The 19,431-nt window shown below is 37.6% G+C and overlaps 1 protein-coding gene across 1 annotated transcript; it reads left to right on the top strand.

Annotated features, from left to right (window-relative positions):
• The first annotated feature begins 3,771 nt into the window (after positions 1-3,771).
• Positions 3,772-19,431, top strand: LOC109205790 (kinesin-like protein KIN-12D). The gene is made up of 39 exons (XM_019368540.1): positions 3,772-4,092; positions 4,559-5,246; positions 5,354-5,509; positions 5,590-5,673; positions 6,252-6,371; positions 6,471-6,584; positions 6,673-6,765; positions 6,887-7,047; positions 7,144-7,218; positions 7,307-7,394; positions 7,474-7,532; positions 7,621-7,684; positions 7,777-7,842; positions 7,938-8,123; positions 9,337-9,441; positions 9,568-9,803; positions 9,897-9,966; positions 10,048-10,113; positions 10,418-10,462; positions 10,537-10,616; positions 10,769-10,850; positions 11,323-12,951; positions 13,079-13,126; positions 13,159-13,275; positions 13,530-16,061; positions 16,169-16,276; positions 16,352-16,473; positions 16,560-16,647; positions 16,761-16,835; positions 16,916-17,158; positions 17,240-17,338; positions 17,467-17,541; positions 17,623-17,681; positions 17,770-17,881; positions 17,972-18,082; positions 18,194-18,364; positions 18,504-18,569; positions 18,758-18,874; positions 18,991-19,431. The coding sequence occupies exons 2-39, from the start codon at positions 4,560-4,562 to the stop codon at positions 19,114-19,116; spliced, it is 8,535 nt and encodes a 2,844-aa protein (XP_019224085.1). The 5' UTR covers positions 3,772-4,092; position 4,559; the 3' UTR covers positions 19,117-19,431.

Genomic DNA, 19,431 nt, shown 5'->3' with positions numbered 1-19,431 from the left:
TGAAAGTATTCTTGGTAATTGACCATTGTTGAGCATTGGCTCAAGTTGAGACTTATGTTGTGAAGTGATTGTGGAAACGAGATGAGATATATTATTGTTTCCCTTGCCGGGATGTTATTGTTTATGATATTGTTTCCCTTGCCGGGATGTTATTGTTTATGATAATGTTTCCCTTGCCGGGATGTTATTGCTTATGATATTGTTTCCCTTGCCTGGATGTTATTGTTTATGTTATTGTTTCCCTTGCCGGGATGTTATTGTTTATGATGTTATTTTCCTTGCCGGGATATTATTGTTATACTATTGTTCCCTTGCCGAGATTCTTTTGTGATTGGTGTTGATTTGTATATTGGGATCGGGTTGCACGCCGCAATAATATTATATGGGATCGGGTTGCACGCCGCAACAATGAGTAATAAGGGTGGAAAGGTGGGGTCGGGTTGCACGCCGCAACATCATTATATGATTTGGATCGGGTTTCACGCCGCAACAGTATTATATGATTGAGGTCAGGTTGCACGCCGCAACAAGAAAGAATAAAAGTGAATAATGATTCTTATGGTGAGAACGAGAGTAAAAGCATGATGGGTGATGTCGTGCACTTGTTACTGTTTTCCTTATTCTTGCTGATATGAAATTATGGTGTTCTTTATGCTTCTCTACTGAAATACTGTTAGTACTTGATATTCCCGCAGCATGTTCCCCCTTCCCATCTTTAACTGCTAGTTTCTGTTGTTATTATTTGCCCGTATATGATTTAACTGCACAGGTTTATTTGGTAGTCTTGTCCTAGCCTCGTCACTACTTCGCTGAGGTTAGGCTCGACACTTACCAGCACATGAGGTCGGTTGTGCTGATACTACACTCTGCACTGTATGCAGATCTCGGTACTGGAGCATTTGGACCACAATGATGTTGCTGCCTTCGGTCCAGCGGAGACCCGAGGTAGTCTTGCAGACGTCCGCAGGCCTTGGCGTCCCCATCTATCCTATTTCCTTCTATTCTTACTTATTTCAGAGATAGACATGTATTTTTCTTAGTTCAGACCCTATTTGTAGTATTCTTAAATAGTCCGTGGGATTGTGACACCAGTTCTGGGTGGATTATTTCTATGGGATCGTAATTGTATTAAGTTAAATTATTAGATTTCGTCTTCCGCATTTATTATTATTATTGTTATTCCGCTGTTAATCGCATATTGACTTGTAAATGTTAAAGGTTAAGGAAAAAGGGTAATAAAATCTGTAACACTCGGCTTACCTAGCTTCCACGAGTAGGCGTCATCACGACTCCCGAGGGTGGAAAATCCGGGTCGTGACAAAACCATAGCATACATCAAGCTACCAATGGCAGAAGAGTAAGGAATACGAGACATCTCCTTTTTCTCTTCATCAGTAGATGGACTCTGACTAATACTCAATTTGAAGTGTTTAGCAAGAGGAGTACTAACCACTTTTGCATATGTCATATTGAACCTTTTGAGTACCTTCTCAATGTATTCCTTTGGGGATAGAAATAACTCCTTTCTATCTCTCTGTCGGTGTATTTGAATGTCCAAGATTTTCTTTGCTGGCCCCAAGTCCTTCATCGCAAACGATTTGCTCAACTGCTTCTTAAGGACTGCAATTCTAGATTTATTCTTGCCAACAATAAGCATGTCATCCACATAAAGCAATAAAACAATAAAATCATCATCAGAGAACTTCTGGAAGAATACACAGTGGTCTGAAGAAGTTTTCTTGTACCCTTGTTCTTCTATGACAGATTCAAACTTCAAATACTATTGCCTTGGAGCTTTTTCAATCCATATTGGCTCTTTTTCAATTTGCAGACATAATTTTCTTTTTCCTTAGTTGCAAAACCCTCAGATTGCTCCATATAGATCTCCTCATCTAAATCACCATGAAGAAAAGCAGTCTTGACATCCATCTGCTCAACCTCTAAATCTAGAGTTGCAGTTAAGCCTAGAACCATACGAATAGAAGGCATCTTCACAACAGGGGAGAAAATTTCATCAAAGTCAACTCCCTTCTTCTGGACAAAACCTTTAACAACTAACCTCGCCTTGTATCTAGATGCAAAGGTATGGTTATCTTGCTTTATTCTGAATATCCATTTGTTAGATAAAGCTCTCTTACCTTTCGGCAATTTCACTAACTCATATGTGCCATTCTCATGGAGTGACTTCATCTCATCTTCCATGGCTTCGATCCACTGATCTTTATGAGTAACTTGCATGGCTTCATCATAATTCTCAGGTTCTCCCATGTCAGTCAAAAGTACATACTCATCAGGAGGATAGCACATGGATTTTTGCTTCTCCTTTGTAGATCTTCTAAAAGAGGTTTCAGGAGCATTCGAAGTAGTTACCTGAGCAGGAATTGGTTGTTGATCAACCACAACTTCATCAACTGAAGCATCCATAACATCTATATCATGATGATCATTTTGATCTTGATCACTATCTCCATCAATGTCTTGGGTTCCTTCGTGTGCAATAGGTGCCTTAGCAATAGAAACTGGATCACTATATGTATTAGTTGTACATAAGATAATACCAAATAGGTTGTATAAATAATACTTGCATTAGTAATACACAAGTTGAAAAAGTACTATACCAAACAAGAGATTATTAATATATCAAAAGGTAATGCATGCATTATTTTCTCTAACTACCGAAAGACAAAGAATAGAGTTGTTGTAATGAAAGAGTTGGGACCCATATGAGCCGACGTGTCAAAAATAAAGTGGCTTCACACAAACTTGTGTGTAGGATTATGGCAACGTTTTGCATGCTTCATTAAGATTCTTGTGGCATGATTCATTCAAATTCTTGTGTCATCGTCTTATGGTGATAGGATTAATTTATGGTGCTCGATCATCTTTCAATATTTTCATTAAAATCAAGTAAATTGAGTACTTCTACTTTAAATCTTAAATCTCGCAAATCTAACGTTACATTTTGACCTCTTCCTTTATTTACAGAAAGTAAAAATAAAAACGGAAAAAAGGAAATGAAAAATAAAATCTTTCATGACAAAAACCCTTTAAAGTAAAAGGATTGACTAGAGAAAATTTCCATAGGCAGTATAGAAGAAGAGACAGTGGGGCACTTTGATGGGTGGCATAGGTATCCACTGTGGGCTTAGATGTTGAAGTTCAATTCTTATTTTAATAGCCCTAAAATTGAAAATGTTAAGTTTAATTTATCTTTGTAGTTTTCTCTTTTGGGAAAGTTAATTACCATTTGGTGCGACTTTAAATATAACTAAGTGCAAAGTACCTGGTCCAAACATGTTATGTTGTCGTTATTTTTTCTTTTTTATAATAATATGAAACGAAAAAACACCAAATCGAATGTCCGGATTAATTCTCTCAATAATATATCCAAATAGTACTCATGAATAACAAGATAAAAGAAAACAAGATAATTCATTTTCAATCATTTAAAGTATTTCTTTTCTTTGAAGCACCATTCCAATTAGCAGTAGAACCATGACTGATCTTGGCACCCCCAATTATTCTTGGTAGAGTAAAAAAACCAAAAGAAATTGTGGAACAAAGTGAATTAAAGGAAAAAAGAAGGGCAAAAAAAGAATAAATTTGAAAAAAAGGAGGCCCACCGCTCTATAACAAAATTTAAATAGTAGCCGTTGGAAATCATTAGTAAAATAATGATTTTTCAAAATCTTCCCCTCCTATTCCTTCAATTCTCCGGAATAAACCCTTCCCTATTTCAAAACCCAAAGCGGCATTTCAAACCTTAGATCAAATCTTAGCCGTCCATCTCTGCCCCTGCAGATTCATATTTGAAAATCTTAAATAAAGAAATCAACAGACTTCACTCTCCGACAGCTCGAGAGAGAGAGAGAGAGAGAGATCATTTGAATGAAAATTGCAACAAATTGTCTTGTGTCTGAGAGAGAGAGAGACAGAGAGGTTCTCTACTCGAGAATGAGTTGCCACTTCAAGATTTGATTTTTGTTTTCAAGATTCTTGAAATTCCAAATTAAGCTGAAATAACCCAATAAAGTGACTTACAATTTCAACTTCTCGAGGACTTGGTATTCTCTTCTTCAACGCTTCTTTCAGGTACTAAATCAGCAGTCTTTACACAATTTAAGGTTTTTTGAATTAAAATTCCTATCTTTTTAGTTTTTTTGGGAGATTTTTGTATGTTAGTATAAAGTGTATTGGAATAAAACGGGTTCAAATGTAGCAAAGGGATATTTAAGATTCATATAGATGAACCCAACTTAGTTTGGGATCGAGGTGTAGTAGTCATTGTTGTTTTTTAATTAGAACACAATTATCTTAAATCTTTTTGTTGCTAACAGAATTAAGGTTTCTTGAATTAAATTCCTATTCTGCTTAGTTTGTTTGGAGATTTTTATATATGTGAGTATAAAGTGTATTGGAATGAAATGGGTTCAAATGGAGCTTAATGAATTTTCAAGATTCATATAAATGACACCAACTAGTATAAGATTGAGGTGTAGCAGTCATTGTCGTATTTGAATTAAAACACATTTATCTTAAAACTATTTTGTTGGTACAGAATGTTGAGGGACTTCAAATTCTTGCGTCGGAACAGTGGCAAGAATGCTCGAGCTGAGGAAATTGAGAATGTACCAGTGGATCCGAGGGATTCAATGGGTCCTCAAACCAGTACAGACTCAACAAGGCCACCTTTAAACACAATTCAAGAAGCCACCCGGAATTTGAAAGGCGGAGCAGATCAACAAATGGGTGTTAGGGTTACTAAAATTGATAAGACCCCAACTAAACCTAAGGCTAGTCAATATTCTGATATCACTAAAACCCCAGAAAAGCCTATAGGTTTACCAAAAGGTCGATATGGGTGGACGCAGAAAGCTGATTCCAGCTCGAGTACTGTGGAAGCAGGGGATGAAGCAACTACATGTGGTGTTCAATCGAGGGCTGGAGCAGTCAATGCTACTCCTCGGTCCATGAGGACGATAGGAAGGGCGAATTCTGGCTATTCAGAGAGTCATTCTAATCAAACCACACCATCTAAAAGTGTAACTAAGCCTCCAACTCCTTCATTTTGTTTAGCTGGTGGTTCCAGGCCTTTAGCAAGTGGAGGTGCCCGGATGGCCAATTATGCAGCATTGTATAGGGGAATACCGAGCAGTGGTAATTCGTTGACTGTTGTTGATACAGTTGAAGTTCCTCATTTTGACCTCAAGGAAAATCCATCATTCTGGATGGAGCACAATGTACAGGTACGCTGACTTCTATAGCATGCCTTTCAGATTTGGATTTTCTCAGGATATATTTTGTCAACCTGTCATTTTGGTGATCAAGTACTAAACTGCATTGAATACTATAGGTTTTGATACGAATGCGTCCTCTCAATAACATGGAGAGAAGTACTAATGGGTACAATAGGTGCTTGAAGCAGGAAAGTGCACAATGCATCACCTGGATTGGGCAACCTGAAACTCGGTTTACATTTGATCACGTGGCATGTGAAACAATCAACCAGGTCTGCTATAATTAATATCCAACTTAGAACAATTAATGGGTGCTATAAGATGCTGAAAATGATGCAATTTTATTTTGCAGGAAACACTTTTCAAAATGGTTGGTTTGCCAATGGTGGAGAACTGTTTATCTGGATATAATAGCTCCATCTTTGCATATGGACAGGTGAGGCATATGATATTTGATGAAAAACTATTAGGGTCACTGCTTTTGAACTTGTGCATGACTAATGTTAGAAGTTGTTACTCCAAGTGCTTAAACAAAGTTAACCTAAATGTTTAGAAGGGACTGGAAAAGGGGTTCATGGAGTTTCATTGTCTGCTGGCAACTCGTAAGGAATTTTTCAACCTGGCCTCAGCAAATTGATGTAGAATATCTCAGGCATTTTAGTGGTTCGAGGAACCAGGATGTGATTGTATTTAGCCAGTTACTTGATCAATTGAATATTGAGTATCCACCACCACCACCCCTTCCAAAAAAAAAAAAACAAAGAAATCAAATCTCCTAAGTGCAAGACTGTTATCGTTACTTTCAACACAACTCCTTTTGAAGTATCTGCGAATGTTTAGATACTAAGGCAAGTAGGAAACTGGACACCCTGTATTTATGATTATTATTGTCCATATATCTTTCTAGTTCTCAAAGCAGTGATATCTGTTCTTGATTCATTGTCCACTCACAGTTTTTACTTCTAAAGTTAAGTCAAAATTAGTAGTGCATTCAGATATAACTTCTTCTTGCAGACTGGTAGTGGGAAGACACATACAATGCTTGGTGAGATTGAAGAACTGGAAATCAGGCCGAGCCCCAACCGAGGAATGACACCGCGTATATTTGAGTTCTTGTTTGCAAGGATAAGAGCAGTAAGTGGGATATTTATGGCTTTCTCTTAATACAACTTCTAATTAAGAAATTGTAGGTCATTGCTTCTGTAAACTTAACTTTTGATTTCTATTTTTCAGGAAGAGGAAAGTCGAAGGGATGAGAGACTACAATACAGCTGCAAATGTTCTTTTCTAGAGATTTATAACGAACAAATCACCGATCTCCTTGATCCTTCATCCACAAATTTAATGGTAATTTGTCTATCCCGTATCTGAACTTGAACTGAAAATAAGATGCAACGTACTGCTGTTGGTTCACATTCATACTTTTCTCTTGAAGTTGCGAGAGGATAGCACGAAAGGTGTGTATGTTGAAAATCTGTCCGAATTTGAAGTCCAAACTGTGGGTGACATTCTTAGGCTCTTGACTCAGGTGACAATATCTGTTTTGAGTTTCTTCAATAATATCTTACTCTTTTTGTAGCACACACATGATGCAATTTTTTGCAAGTAGCATAAAAACTTTCTCATGAATTTGATTAAACTTCTTTCAGGGCTCTTTAAACAGGAAAGTAGCATCAACAAACATGAACAGAGAAAGCAGTCGCTCCCACAGTGTCTTTACCTGTATAATTGAGAGTAGGTGGGAAAAGAACTCTACTGATAACTTCCGTTTTGCAAGGCTCAATCTTGTTGACCTTGCTGGTTCAGAAAGGTAAAGGATAAGAGCAAAAATGTTATGTATTGCTAAGGAAAGAAAGAACAACAAATATTTCAGACATATCATTTACGTGGCCGTTACCTATTACAGACAAAAGACTTCTGGTGCTGAGGGTGAACGTTTGAAGGAAGCTGCAAGCATCAATAGATCTTTATCAGTTCTAGGGTATTTTTCCTGATGATTTTTCCCTGATAACCCTTGCCTCGTCTCCTAGGTCTTTTTCATTCAGTTGACAGAGCATTTCCTTCTGCAGTCATGTAATAATGGTTCTGGTGGACGTGGCCAATGGGAGGCCAAGGCATGTTCCTTACAGGGATTCGAGGTTGACATTTCTACTTCAGGTGAACTTTTAAAATACATTTTCTGCTCAGTGTTTAAACCAGAGCATATCGGCATCCTTCTTATAGTATTGAAATGCAGGATTCACTGGGTGGAAACTCAAAAACGATGATTATAGCCAATGTCAGCCCTTCTATCTGGTTGGTGTTATTTTAGCCGTTTTTTTTAATCTTATGCTGAGTAGTTTAGGTGAAAAGTCATTGGACTATGCTGATTTGTTTTCCTCAGTTGTGCAGCTGAAACACTGAATACATTGAAGTTTGCTCAGCGAGCAAAACTTATTCAGAACAATGTAAGCATATAACATAGCTGATGACAAAGTGGTGAACCTACATTCAGCCTCAATTGTTTGACTTTGTTCCTTTTGTCCTTTTCAAACTGAAGGCTGTCGTCAATGAAGATTCTTCAGCAGATGTCACTGCTCTTAAACATCAAATAAGACTTCTAAAGGTGGAAAACCTCTTTTTAAACATTTATTCTGCAATGGCAGAAGTTAGCGTGAGCTTAAAACCTGATGGAAAAGATTGGTGAATTTTTGAACACAGGAGGAGCTTTCTTCTTTGAAACGTCAAAATGTATCTAGAGCTTTGTCATTTGGTCAAACAACTATTTCAGGAGACTGTAGAATGGAAGATGACAGCAGTTATGCTGAGAAGGAACTTGAGACAGATCAGCATGGTAGTTTAATTACAAAGGAAGCCAAGGGCATTGTAAGGTTGTCCTCCAAACAGGTATACCATATCTTTTTAGACTGCTTTTCGATGTTGCTCGTCATCTCATATCATTTCTTTTTCTTTCATGAATGAAGTTTACAAGTCGAAAGTATGACTCAACACCTCCAATAAGTTTTCAAGTTAGCATCCCATATGCTGCTATCTCACCTCCTGATGTGCAAAATACTGAACAATAATAATAGCATGAAAACTATAATTCAGTTACATTTTACATTTACCAAAGTCTAAAGTTGCAGAATGTGTTACAACTCAGAAGTCTTCAATGAGAATAGCATGATAATTGATAGACAACGATGTAGCAGTAAGATACAGAATAGGATGAATGAACAGAAGAGTGTTTAGATGTGTTATGTGATAGAGAGACACAAGGTGAATAAGTTCTATAGAACTGTTGTGGGACCAATTATATTATCTTGGAGTGAAGATGAATGTCATATAAATGAATATGTGGTCATAAATAATTAGATAAGAGTAGAAGTGATCATATATGACAGATGGTGCAAGTAGCACACATGGAGGATAAAATGGAAGTAGCTTGAGATAATTTTGTTGTGTCCTACATAGACCTCTTAGACACATCGGTTCATAGGTGTGACAATGTGATGATTGAAGGTTATAAAAGAGGATGAGTTGTACCTAAAATCACATCGAGGAAAGTTGTTTTAAAAGATTTAAGATATCTCAGGATCAATGAAACTTAGTTAAGAATAAACTGCAATGGGAGTAAAGGATCCATATAGGAGATACCAACTAGTTGGGATTAAACTAATTAACTGTGTGGTGTGTAGGATAATTGTGGTCAGAGAACTCCTAATTCTATGTAAGAAGGCAAGTTATTCAATATCAGTATGAAATGGACTTGAACAGAGCGAAATGACTAGAGGATTCATATAACCGACTGGTTGATTGAGACTAATTGACAAGTATGAGTGCAGGAAGAGAGGAACTATACCTATTCAATCATTGTTTTCTTCTTCTTTCTGATTTTAACTCGAGACCTTCATTAGATAGTTACTTTTCATAGTATCTGAAAACCAGCAGACTCTGCTTCTTTGCTTGTCCCAGCTTGGTTCACTCTGATTATTGCATCTCTATCTGGTGTTCTTACATTCTTGCATCATCATGGCTAAATAATCAGACCTCACTTTCCAAGTGATTATCTACTCTGCTGAGCAATGATTCCTCTTGCTTTTATTTCTTTGTTTTTCAGTTGAAATCACTAGAGACCACTCTAGCCGGTGCTTTAAGGAGAGAGCAGATGGCCGAAACTTCTATCAAACAACTTGAAGCTGAAATCGAGCAGCTTAACCGTCTGGTGACCCACTTTTCACTTTTTTGCCTCTCTCCCATTTCTTTGTTTTGGTTTGACATTTGCAATAGTACTGCAATAAGATAACTAACTTTGTTCCTGAATACTACTGTTATTATACTTATCTCTTAGGTTCGTCAAAGGGAGGAAGATAATAGGTGCAATAAGATGATGGTAAAGTTCAGAGAAGAGAAAATTCAAAGGATGGAGTCACTTGTCAATGGACTAATACCAGCAGATAATTATTTATTGGAGGAAAACAGTGCACTTACTGAAGAAATTCAGTTTCTTCAAGCTAAGGTTGATAGAAATCCAGAAGTTACTCGATTCGCATGTGAAAACATTAGGCTTTTGGAACAACTGCGGAGGTAGAATGTTCAAACGGAAATTCAATATAACCGAATGCTGAAGCTCATTTCCTTTTTATTCGTCAATAATGATCAACTTTGTTGGGAATATAGATTTCAAGATTTTTATGAAGAAGGAGAGAGAGAAATTCTGTTAGCTGAAATTTCTAACTTGCGGGATCAGGTAAACACGGTGCTTTTGTCTATTGTAGTTCTTTTACTTGTTTGAGCCTATAATGGTAAGACAATGTATGTGTTTTCACAGCTACTTACCAATATTGATGGGAGCTTGAAGCAGCACAGCCATTTGGACATGAATATTCCATCTCAGGTAATGTACAATGTAAAATAGATAGAGGATTGAGCAAATTCAATGTATATTATGTCAAGAGGTAACAAGTATATATACAAGTACATAGAGCCCTAACTATAGAAATAATCAAAAAGGAAATCCTATAGATTTGTTGTGAATCCCTATAATTCTTAGTATGTCTACATTCAATAAGTAACAGAATATGTCTATGCTCATTATTCAACATACAACAACAGCTTGTACAGTGTGCTCTTTCCTGTTTAACTGCTTTAAGGGTCAAAATCAAGCCTGCTTATATTCAAGCATATTCCCCATGGTGCAGGATTCTACACATGTTTGCGATGAGGAAACTGCACTTCATTCAGAGGTTGGTCTCTAGTCACTCCCTAACTTGAAGAAATTGAACAATCTTGATCTCTGATATGGATTCTAATGTTTCAGTTAAAAAAGACTTTGTACGAGTTGGAGGAATGTCGGACTAACTTAAACTGTTGTTTGGAGAAAAATGAAAAACTCAGCAGGTTAGTCAACCTTTTTAACACCTTACTTTAGTAACACTATCTGTGTTGTCTTGTTCAGCTGAGCTTCTATAGACTTTCCTGTTGTTTAACATATTGAAATTCAAACTGCTGCAGCTATTAGTGCTCTCTAACTTGCTCTCAATACTCCTCAGGGAAATAGATGAATTACGAGGTTCATTAAATAGCATCAGTTCTGCTGACAACGATCACAATGGTGGGAATGAAGTCAGAAAGGTAATTCTCTTTCTGAGTTCCAAACAAGCATGTTTCTGTCATTAGATAACTACAAACAAGACAAGAAGAAGAAGGATGATTAGAGACTTTTATCATGATTCAGAAAGTTGTTGGACATTTGAATTACACTAAACTGATGCTTTTTCTGACTTAGTAATGAATCTGAGATGAGAATATACCACAATTTGGCCAGAACAAAGTAATCCCACGAAAAAACAGAATAATCTTGAGTTGAAGTTGCGCTCAAGCCTCAAAAGCTTTTGGGGTAACGTAATGTTCATAAGTTGACCAATCAAATACACGATATTAAAGCACAGTCTGTCCAAGTTCCTACTGTTTTCTGATGATTTTTGACCATGTATTTTGCTTATAGGATCGCACTGAACATTCTATTGTGTGATTTACTTTTTTTTTTCATAACTCAAGTTTGCTTATGTTCTTTATGTGGATGACTATAACCATAATTTTTCAGGAGTCAATACCAGAAGCTCTGGCTCTTGATGGCAAATCAACAACTGCTGATCAGAAAGAGAAGGAAGATACGAGGAAAGAGGATATGATGAAGAAAGTTGAGGAGATTATGGATTTGCAACTTGAGTTGGACATTCTGAAAGTTATAGTTCAAGAAGAAAGGTTGCATCGCAATGAATTGGAGCAAAGTGCTCAATCCATGATGCAAGACCTAGAGTCATCAAAAGAGCAGCTTCTGTTAGTGACCAAGAAATGTGAAGATGTTCAGGCAGAACTCAGGGAAGCAAAATCCATTATTGAAGCTCTTGAATCCCAACATCTCTTAGCAATCACTGAGGTAGAGGATCTAAGAAACAGTAACAGCCATTATGCTGAATTACTGCAGAAACAGGAGCTTGAAATCTCTTCCTTGAAAGAGCAAATGATTCGTCAAGAATTGAGAGATCTCTCATCTTCGAAGCTCTTAGAAAGTGATGATTCTCCCTTGCAAGCAAAGCTTAAAAAGATGCATGATTCCCTTGAGAAGGCCAAAATGTTGAATCGGCGGTACCAAAATGACTGTGAATTTCAAGTCTCAAATGAGGAAGCGATGGATGAAATAAGTAGGCAGGCTGAGGCAGAAACTGCTGAAGTGATTGTATGCTTGCAGGAAGAACTCCTTCTTCTGCAGCAGGAAGTCAGAAATAGTAGCTTGAAAGAGATGGAGAGCACAAAGAGGTTAACTGAGCTGGAAACAGAGGTTAAAAGTTTGGAGGCAAAATTGTCTTTGATGACAGAAGAAAATCGAAAACTTGGTGAAATTGTACATGGCAAAGAAAAAGAGTTAATAGATATGTCTGAAGAATGGGCACAGGTAAACAGCGAGATTGAAGCTATTGTAAGTGGGGGGCATGAGGCTCTCAAAGATGCCTGTGAGCAACTGGATTTTATTTCCAGTACATTTCCAGATAAGAGAAGTAGGATATCTGAACAATTTGGCAGACTGACAAAATGCATTTTTGAAAAGGATTTATTTATTGAAGAGCTCAATCAGAGTCTGGAGAATGCTCTCAACAAAAGAAACGATATGGAATCCATGTTGAGATCTCTTAGAGGGGCAGCTTTAGTTATGACGGAGGCGCACCAGCTAGATTGCCGTGAAAAGGATGCTGAGATACTTTCTTTGACATCCCAGTTAAGCTCAAAGGCACATGTCATCTCAGAACTTGAGAACAAGATTAAGCATGGGGAGGATCAACTCAGAAAGGCGTCGGTCAGTGCAACTGTTGCTTTTGTGGTGGTTAACTGGTTGTCTGAACAGAATTCCAACTATATTGATGCTTTAAGCCAGAAGGACACACAGCTTAAGGAATCTCTAGAAACAAGCAGACAGAAGGATGCTATTCTCTGTGATCAGGCCTCAGTAGTCGCTGCTGCAGAGAATCAAAATGAGTCTCTTGAGGAGCAAAGACAAAAGCTTGAAGAAAGTGATCTGTTGAAAACGATTGAGAAACTTACAGAGCTGCAAGCAGGTGTTTCAACAGTACGTTCGCACCTGAGTGAGTGCGTGGAAAGAAGTGGAAGTCCTGGAAAAGATATTAGCAATGAAGCTGATGCATCTTTTTCTTCTGATTACAAGTTTGAAACACGGGTAAGTTATGCGCCGTTATGTTTGAAAATTACCCATTCTTATAGTCTATCTGCTTCTTAAGTGGCATGGTAGGTTCCTGGTGATGTTTGTATTATTATTGTAATCCAACTTTAATGTATTGTTGCAGACAGGTACTGAGATAAGACTACACAGCCAGCACCTAGAGTCATGCATTCTTGAAGNTGCTAGTAACTTCTCGTACAGACCTATATGGATAAGTTTGAACATGAACTTGAATTTAAAGTGGAGTTAGTAGATGATAAATTACAGAAAATAGAAGATGCTGTGCAAGAGTCCTGCAGCTCCTGGTATGAGCAAAAAAAGGTAGGCGCCCATCTCATAAAAACATCATATGTTTACTGCTCATGACTTGCAATGTTGGAATCCATCTTATTGACTGTTATATTACAATTTTATCACTATAATCCTTGATAACAATCATCATGACGAAATAAATAATGCGTTATAAAATATAAGCATAGAATTCAATGTAAAGGACAAACTCCTGCCATTAAAAAGTAAGTGTGATATAACCAACAACACAGTCTGATCTGCTCTCCTGGAATCCTTATCTGCAGCTACTTGAAGCTGAACTTTGTGATGCTAAGGCAGTGGCGGCCCAGAAAACTACGGAAGCTTTCTGCATTCTAGCCAAATTTGAAGAGGTCCAAGACACCATGAAAGATGCAGACATCATGATAAATGAACTGATGATAGCAAATGAATCCTTAAAGCTTGATATTAAAGAGCTTAAGAGGAAGGAGATCAGCTTAGCTGACCAGAGAGACATCCTTGTTAATGAAAATCAAAGCTTGCAGTCGGCTAATGATCTAAAGAACATGCATTCCCAAAGACTGGAGCATGAGTTTGAGTCAGATCTGGCAATGATGCAAAGGCTGGTATTGGAGATGGAGGATATTGTTTCACAAACAGCAACCACTTCCACAGATGAGCTGAAGTCTGTAACTACTGATCTCCTTATCATAAAGTCTCAGCTTCATGAATCAACTAAGTGCATGAGGTCATGGCTTGAGGAGATCTGGTCAGATATTATCGTCAAGGACTGCGCTCTGTCTGTCTTGCATCTTTGTCACATGGGCATTCTCTTAGAAGCTGCTGCTGGATTGAATGCAGAAAATGGGCTACTCCATCATGGGCTAAGTGAATCTAACTCATTAATATCGAAGTTGAAGGAGCAGAACATCAAAGCACAGAAAGAGCTTGAAATGTGCAGAACACTAAAGGGGAAATTATTGGCTGACATTAAAAGCAATTTTGATCGCGTAGTAAGGAAAGAGTCTGATGCAGGGGAATTCACCTCCAAACTTGGATCCTTCGAGAAAAAAATATTAGATCTGCAGTTCCAGGAAGAGTCAATGTTAGCAAGGTCCGAGCAAATGGGATCCGAGCTTGTTGAGTTAATGAAAGAGATAGATCTCAGCAACAAAGCTGTCTTGACATCTGTTATAGATCAAGAAAGGGTGCTGAAGGACAAAGAGGAAGCCTTGAAATCTCTGGAAGATAGTTTGACAATGGAATTTCTTGCAAAAGGCTTTGAGTCATTAATTTTGTCATCCGAGTTAGAAGAGAGCACCATATTAATATCTGAGTTGGAGAGAAAAACTAAGCATTTTTGTGAAGTCGCCGAAAGTTTGAAGAGAGAAATCATTTTTGGCAACCTAGATGTTGCATTAACTGCATCCATCCTACTTGACAAGGAGGTTGAGGTTTCTATCCTACAGCAAGAAGTTGCAGAAGCAGGAATGAAGCATCAGAATATGTTGGCTGAGCTTACTGAAATGAATTCAATGATTGCCAAAGTTCACTCTAGAAATAACGCTCTTGAACAAGATACTTGCTCACTGATGGAAGTTTCTTGTTTGAATGAGACATTGAAACGTGAACTTGGTGAATTGGTGGAAGCAAAGACTGTTCTGACAACCCAGGTCCAGGAACTTAGCTCTGAAAATGAGAAGTTGCTTGAAGAATTACAAACTAAGGACTCAGCCCTTGAAAGTTCTTCAAGTCGCATCTTCTTCCTTGACCAACAAAACCAGATGTTGCAGAATGAAAGCTGCTTGCTGGAAGCTGCATCATGTAGACTTCAGAATGATATGGAAATGAAAGATGCAGAAATTAGCAAAATGAATTGTCTTGAAAAGGAGATTGAAGCACTGCAGCATGAAATAACAGAGTTAAAAGGAGAACGTTGCCTACTCTTCCAGGAGTTGGAGGTCAAGAAAGCAGATATGGAATCTTGTGATCTGAAACCGCAGATCGAGAGAATCAATGCTTTGGATGCAGAGAATGCTTCCATGAGAAACCAACTCAGATCTCATGAGAAGTGTACATATGACACTTTCGATATGGTGCTCAAAGTAAACAGCATTGGGAGTAAAGCATTTTATGCTTTTCAAAATAGAAGTGCTGAATTAGATACCATGTTACAGGATATACATGAAGAAGTTGAGAGGGGATCCAAGTTTTTGCAAGAGTTTGAATCATTGAAGAATTTCGCCGAAGAGATTTTATTACAAAGCGCTTCCTTGCAAAATGAGTTAGTTCGGAAGGATGACATCATCAAAGGAATGCTATTTGACCTTAGCTTGTTACAAGAATCGGCGTCTAACCACAAGGATCAAAAGGATGAAATTGATGATTTGGTGGCTTCTATTAGTACTTTGGAAACTGTGCTTGATGAAGCTGTTTGTAAAGGTCAAGCGCTTGAAGTTCAGTTGCAGGAAAAAATAAGTAAGATAGCTCTTTTGGAGTCGGATATCTTGCAAAAGTGCAAAGACATAGAATTGCTTTCAAGCGAAAACTCGGAGCTGGCTGCCAGTGCCAAGGACACCATCGAAGCAAAATGTTCCATGGAGGAGGAATTGTTAGAGAAAAGGGAAGTTTGTGAGAACTTAGAAATAGAACTCACCAAATTTGGTGATATTGTTAGTGAAATGAACAATTCAATCGAATGCTTGAAGAAAAATCTGAATGACGTTACTGGTGAGAGGGATGACCTCCATGGAGAAATTGTCAGATTGAAAAGGGAGCTAGATGTGGCACAAACGCTTGCAGAGGAAAGTGAAGCAATTGCCATAGAAGCAAAAGAGGTGGAGTCATGTTATAAAATACTTTCTTTAGTTATTGACCTCCAATCGTCTTCCGACCCCCCCCCCCCCCCCCTCCTTTTCTTACAACAATATTCTGTTAATTTCAGGTGGCAGAGATGGCAAAGCTCCAGGCTGAAGAGAAAGAAGAGGAGGTTACATTGTTAGAGAGGTCTGTAGAGGAACTAGAGTGCACAGTGAATGTACTAGAAAATGAGGTACCCACTCTTGCAAATTTAACGTATTCATTTATTTATGTATCATTTAATAACATTATATTTCCCACTTTATAGGTTGAATTTGTCAGAGGAGAGGCTGAGCGGCAGCGTTTACAGAGGGAGGAGCTTGAACTGGAACTTCATGCTATCAAGCAACAAATGAACAATGTAAAAGGCAGTGATGTCGACATGAAAAGGTTTCTAACAACCTTACCATGTGACATGAATTCTCAAAAATCGGACCCTTTTAGGTTTCTAAATGTTTTGATTTCTATTTATACAGGCATCTAGAGGAGAAAGAAAAAAATCTTCAAGAAGCCAGTCAGCGCATACAACTTCTTGAGGGAGAAATCATCTCAAGAGATGCTGAAGTGAGTTTCATCCTCTATTATCTTTTTACGAAGTTTTGTTCTTTAAGCTCAGTCAGCCAGTCGTTATTAAATGTCAGTCTAGTTAGATTAACTTTATTTCATTTTATTAACAGATAGCCCACTTCAAGACTCATATATCAGAACTAAATTTGCATGCTGAGGCACAGGCTTGCGAGTATAAGGAAAAGGTAATTCCTCATTCATTCTGATGATTCTGATAGTTGGTGCTGGTTGCTAACCTGTGATTTTAACCTAATGTAAAAAAAAGTTCAAGGCATTGGAAGCAATGGTAGAAAAAGTCAAGATGGATCCCCATGCCACCCAAGCTCCAACTTTATCATCAAGCAAATTGGAGAAAAATGCTTCAAAGCCTAGGGGTTCCGGTTCCCCTTTCAAATGCATCGGAATAGGCCTGGTTCAACAGTTAATGTCTGAGAGGGATGAGGATCATAGTGCAGAAAGACATCGTATCCAAGAACTTGAGGCTCTTGCTGCAAGTAGACAAAAAGAGGTATGTTACATCCTATAACGACGTGACTTATTTTTTGTAAAAAATATCCTTCACTTAATTGTGTTCATAAACTCATTGCAGATATTCATGCTGAACTCAAAATTAGCTGCTGCCGAAAGCATGACCCATGACGTAATACGTGATCTATTGGGTTTGAAATTGGATATGAATAACTACGCGGTAATTTTAGCTTAATCTATATCTTTTGCTTGAGAATGTTAAAAACTAAAGGCCATTTCCTTTTTTCAGTTCTCTAGCATGACCTGACCATTTCACCTATATTTTTGCTTATGTGTGTTACCCACCAGACTCTGCTGGATAATCAGCAAGTGCAAATGTTGACGGAGAAGGCTCGACTCCGTAATGCTGATGCTCAGTTCAAGGTAACCTTAGTAATGATGATGTTATCACCAACTTATAGTCTGGACTTATTTAATATTATTAACTGATTCCTTGGTTTGCAGGAGCAAGAGGTTCTTAAGCTGAAGCAACAGCTAAATGAGTTCATAGAGGAGAGGAAAGGGTATTAATTGTCAATTAGATTTTGAGAGTACCCTTGTTGTTTTTTTGGATAAGTGCATTTCTCATTTATTTATTTTTTTGTTGATTAGATGGATTGAGGAAATTGAGAGAAAACAAGCAGAGATGGTGGCTGCACAGATTGCACTAGAAAAACTGCACCAACGAGATCACTTGCTTACAACTGAAAATGAAATGATAAAGGTTGGAAATGTGGTGAATTTTTTTTTTCAATTACACCTCGGCAGGTTGTTAATATATTAAAGACCACTTATTTTCTGGACATTTTCTCAGATGGAGAATGTAAATCATAAGAAGAGGGTCATGGAACTTGAAGCAGATATAAAGAAGTTGTCCGGTCAGCAAAACCTTCAACAACGTATCCACCATCATGCTAAAATAAAGGTACATACCTTTTACCATGCTTAGACTTCCCAGACTCTGAAGATCAACGCCATGATAGTTGCATTTTTTTGCTACAGCACTAATCCTCACTGCTTGTTTATCTCATCACAGGAAGAGAACAATTTACTGAAAAATCAGAATGATGACCTTATTGTTAAGTTGCGGAAAGCTGAAACAATTCTTTCAAGAGTCAGGGAAGAGCTGGCTTACTTCCGTCAAACTAATGGAAGAAGCCCCTACATTAATTTTGATAAGGAGCAAATACTGGAGAACAAGTTGAAGGTTAGTATTCTTCAGAATTTAATGTTGCCTAGGACTAGGAGTAACCCCAATGTGACTGTGGACATATGCTAGGACAGAGAGAGAAGAATCCTATTGTTGTATATATAGGACTTAAAACACTTTGTAATTTGTCCAACAGGAAAAGGAAGATGAAAGACTGCAATTGGCGCAGAAGTTACTTGGCCTGTGCGCTACTGTGCTGAAGGTCAGGAGAACTTCATCTTTCATTTATTAAAGTACCAAAGGATATGTAGTTTTATAGCTACAGTTCTTTGATTTTTGTCAATTGGCATTGGTTTTTTATCATTTGGAACATATGTAGTTTTATAGCTACAGTTCTTTGATTTTTGTCAATTGGCATTGGTTTTTTATCATTTGGAACATATACTGTAGGCTGCTGGAATAACTACAACATCCGAGATAGGGATCTCAGCAGCTGAAGAAGCACTTGAGCAGCTCAAAAACAAAATGAATTCACTGGAAAGAGAACTACAAGATGCTAAATTTAAGGTAACATACTAACATTCATAATATTTCAATCATTTTGCTTCATTGAAAACCTCAAAACACAGTTTGTATCAAACTAATGATGCCAAGTCACTAACAAATTCTCTCACCTTTACCAGAATAAAATGACTAATGAACGAATCCGATTGTCTGAGATCATGCCACAATCTTCCCCTCTAAGAATAGATGAAAATGGACAGACTTCAAACAGAGGATCTTCCCCTCTAACAGTCTTTGATCGGTGAAGCTTCTTTGATCGGTGAAGCTTCTTTATCAACTTAAAGAGGCAAAGTTTGTCTGTACATTGTGTTAGTTTTTTGCTAGCAGTTTGTTCATATGTTCTTTTGTATATGTATACAGTTCCCCACAAAAGTTGAAGATTATGGAAATCCATGATTTTTGTAATATATTCCTTTGAAAGTATTTAGGTAATATATGTAATTCATTTATTTGTTAATCTCCAAGTGTAAACTTCTACAATGGCATTTTGGTTTATGTTGTACAATCACAGTGCTGTGACAATTATGTTTTATTGGTGAAAAAGACAATTTGGACGTAAC

Source organism: Nicotiana attenuata, unplaced genomic scaffold, assembly GCF_001879085.1.
Source record: "Nicotiana attenuata strain UT unplaced genomic scaffold, NIATTr2, whole genome shotgun sequence".
NCBI classification, from domain to species: Eukaryota; Viridiplantae; Streptophyta; class Magnoliopsida; order Solanales; family Solanaceae; genus Nicotiana; species Nicotiana attenuata.
Note: the sequence above shows the minus strand (reverse complement) of the source record. Positions and strands in the feature narration are given on the sequence as shown.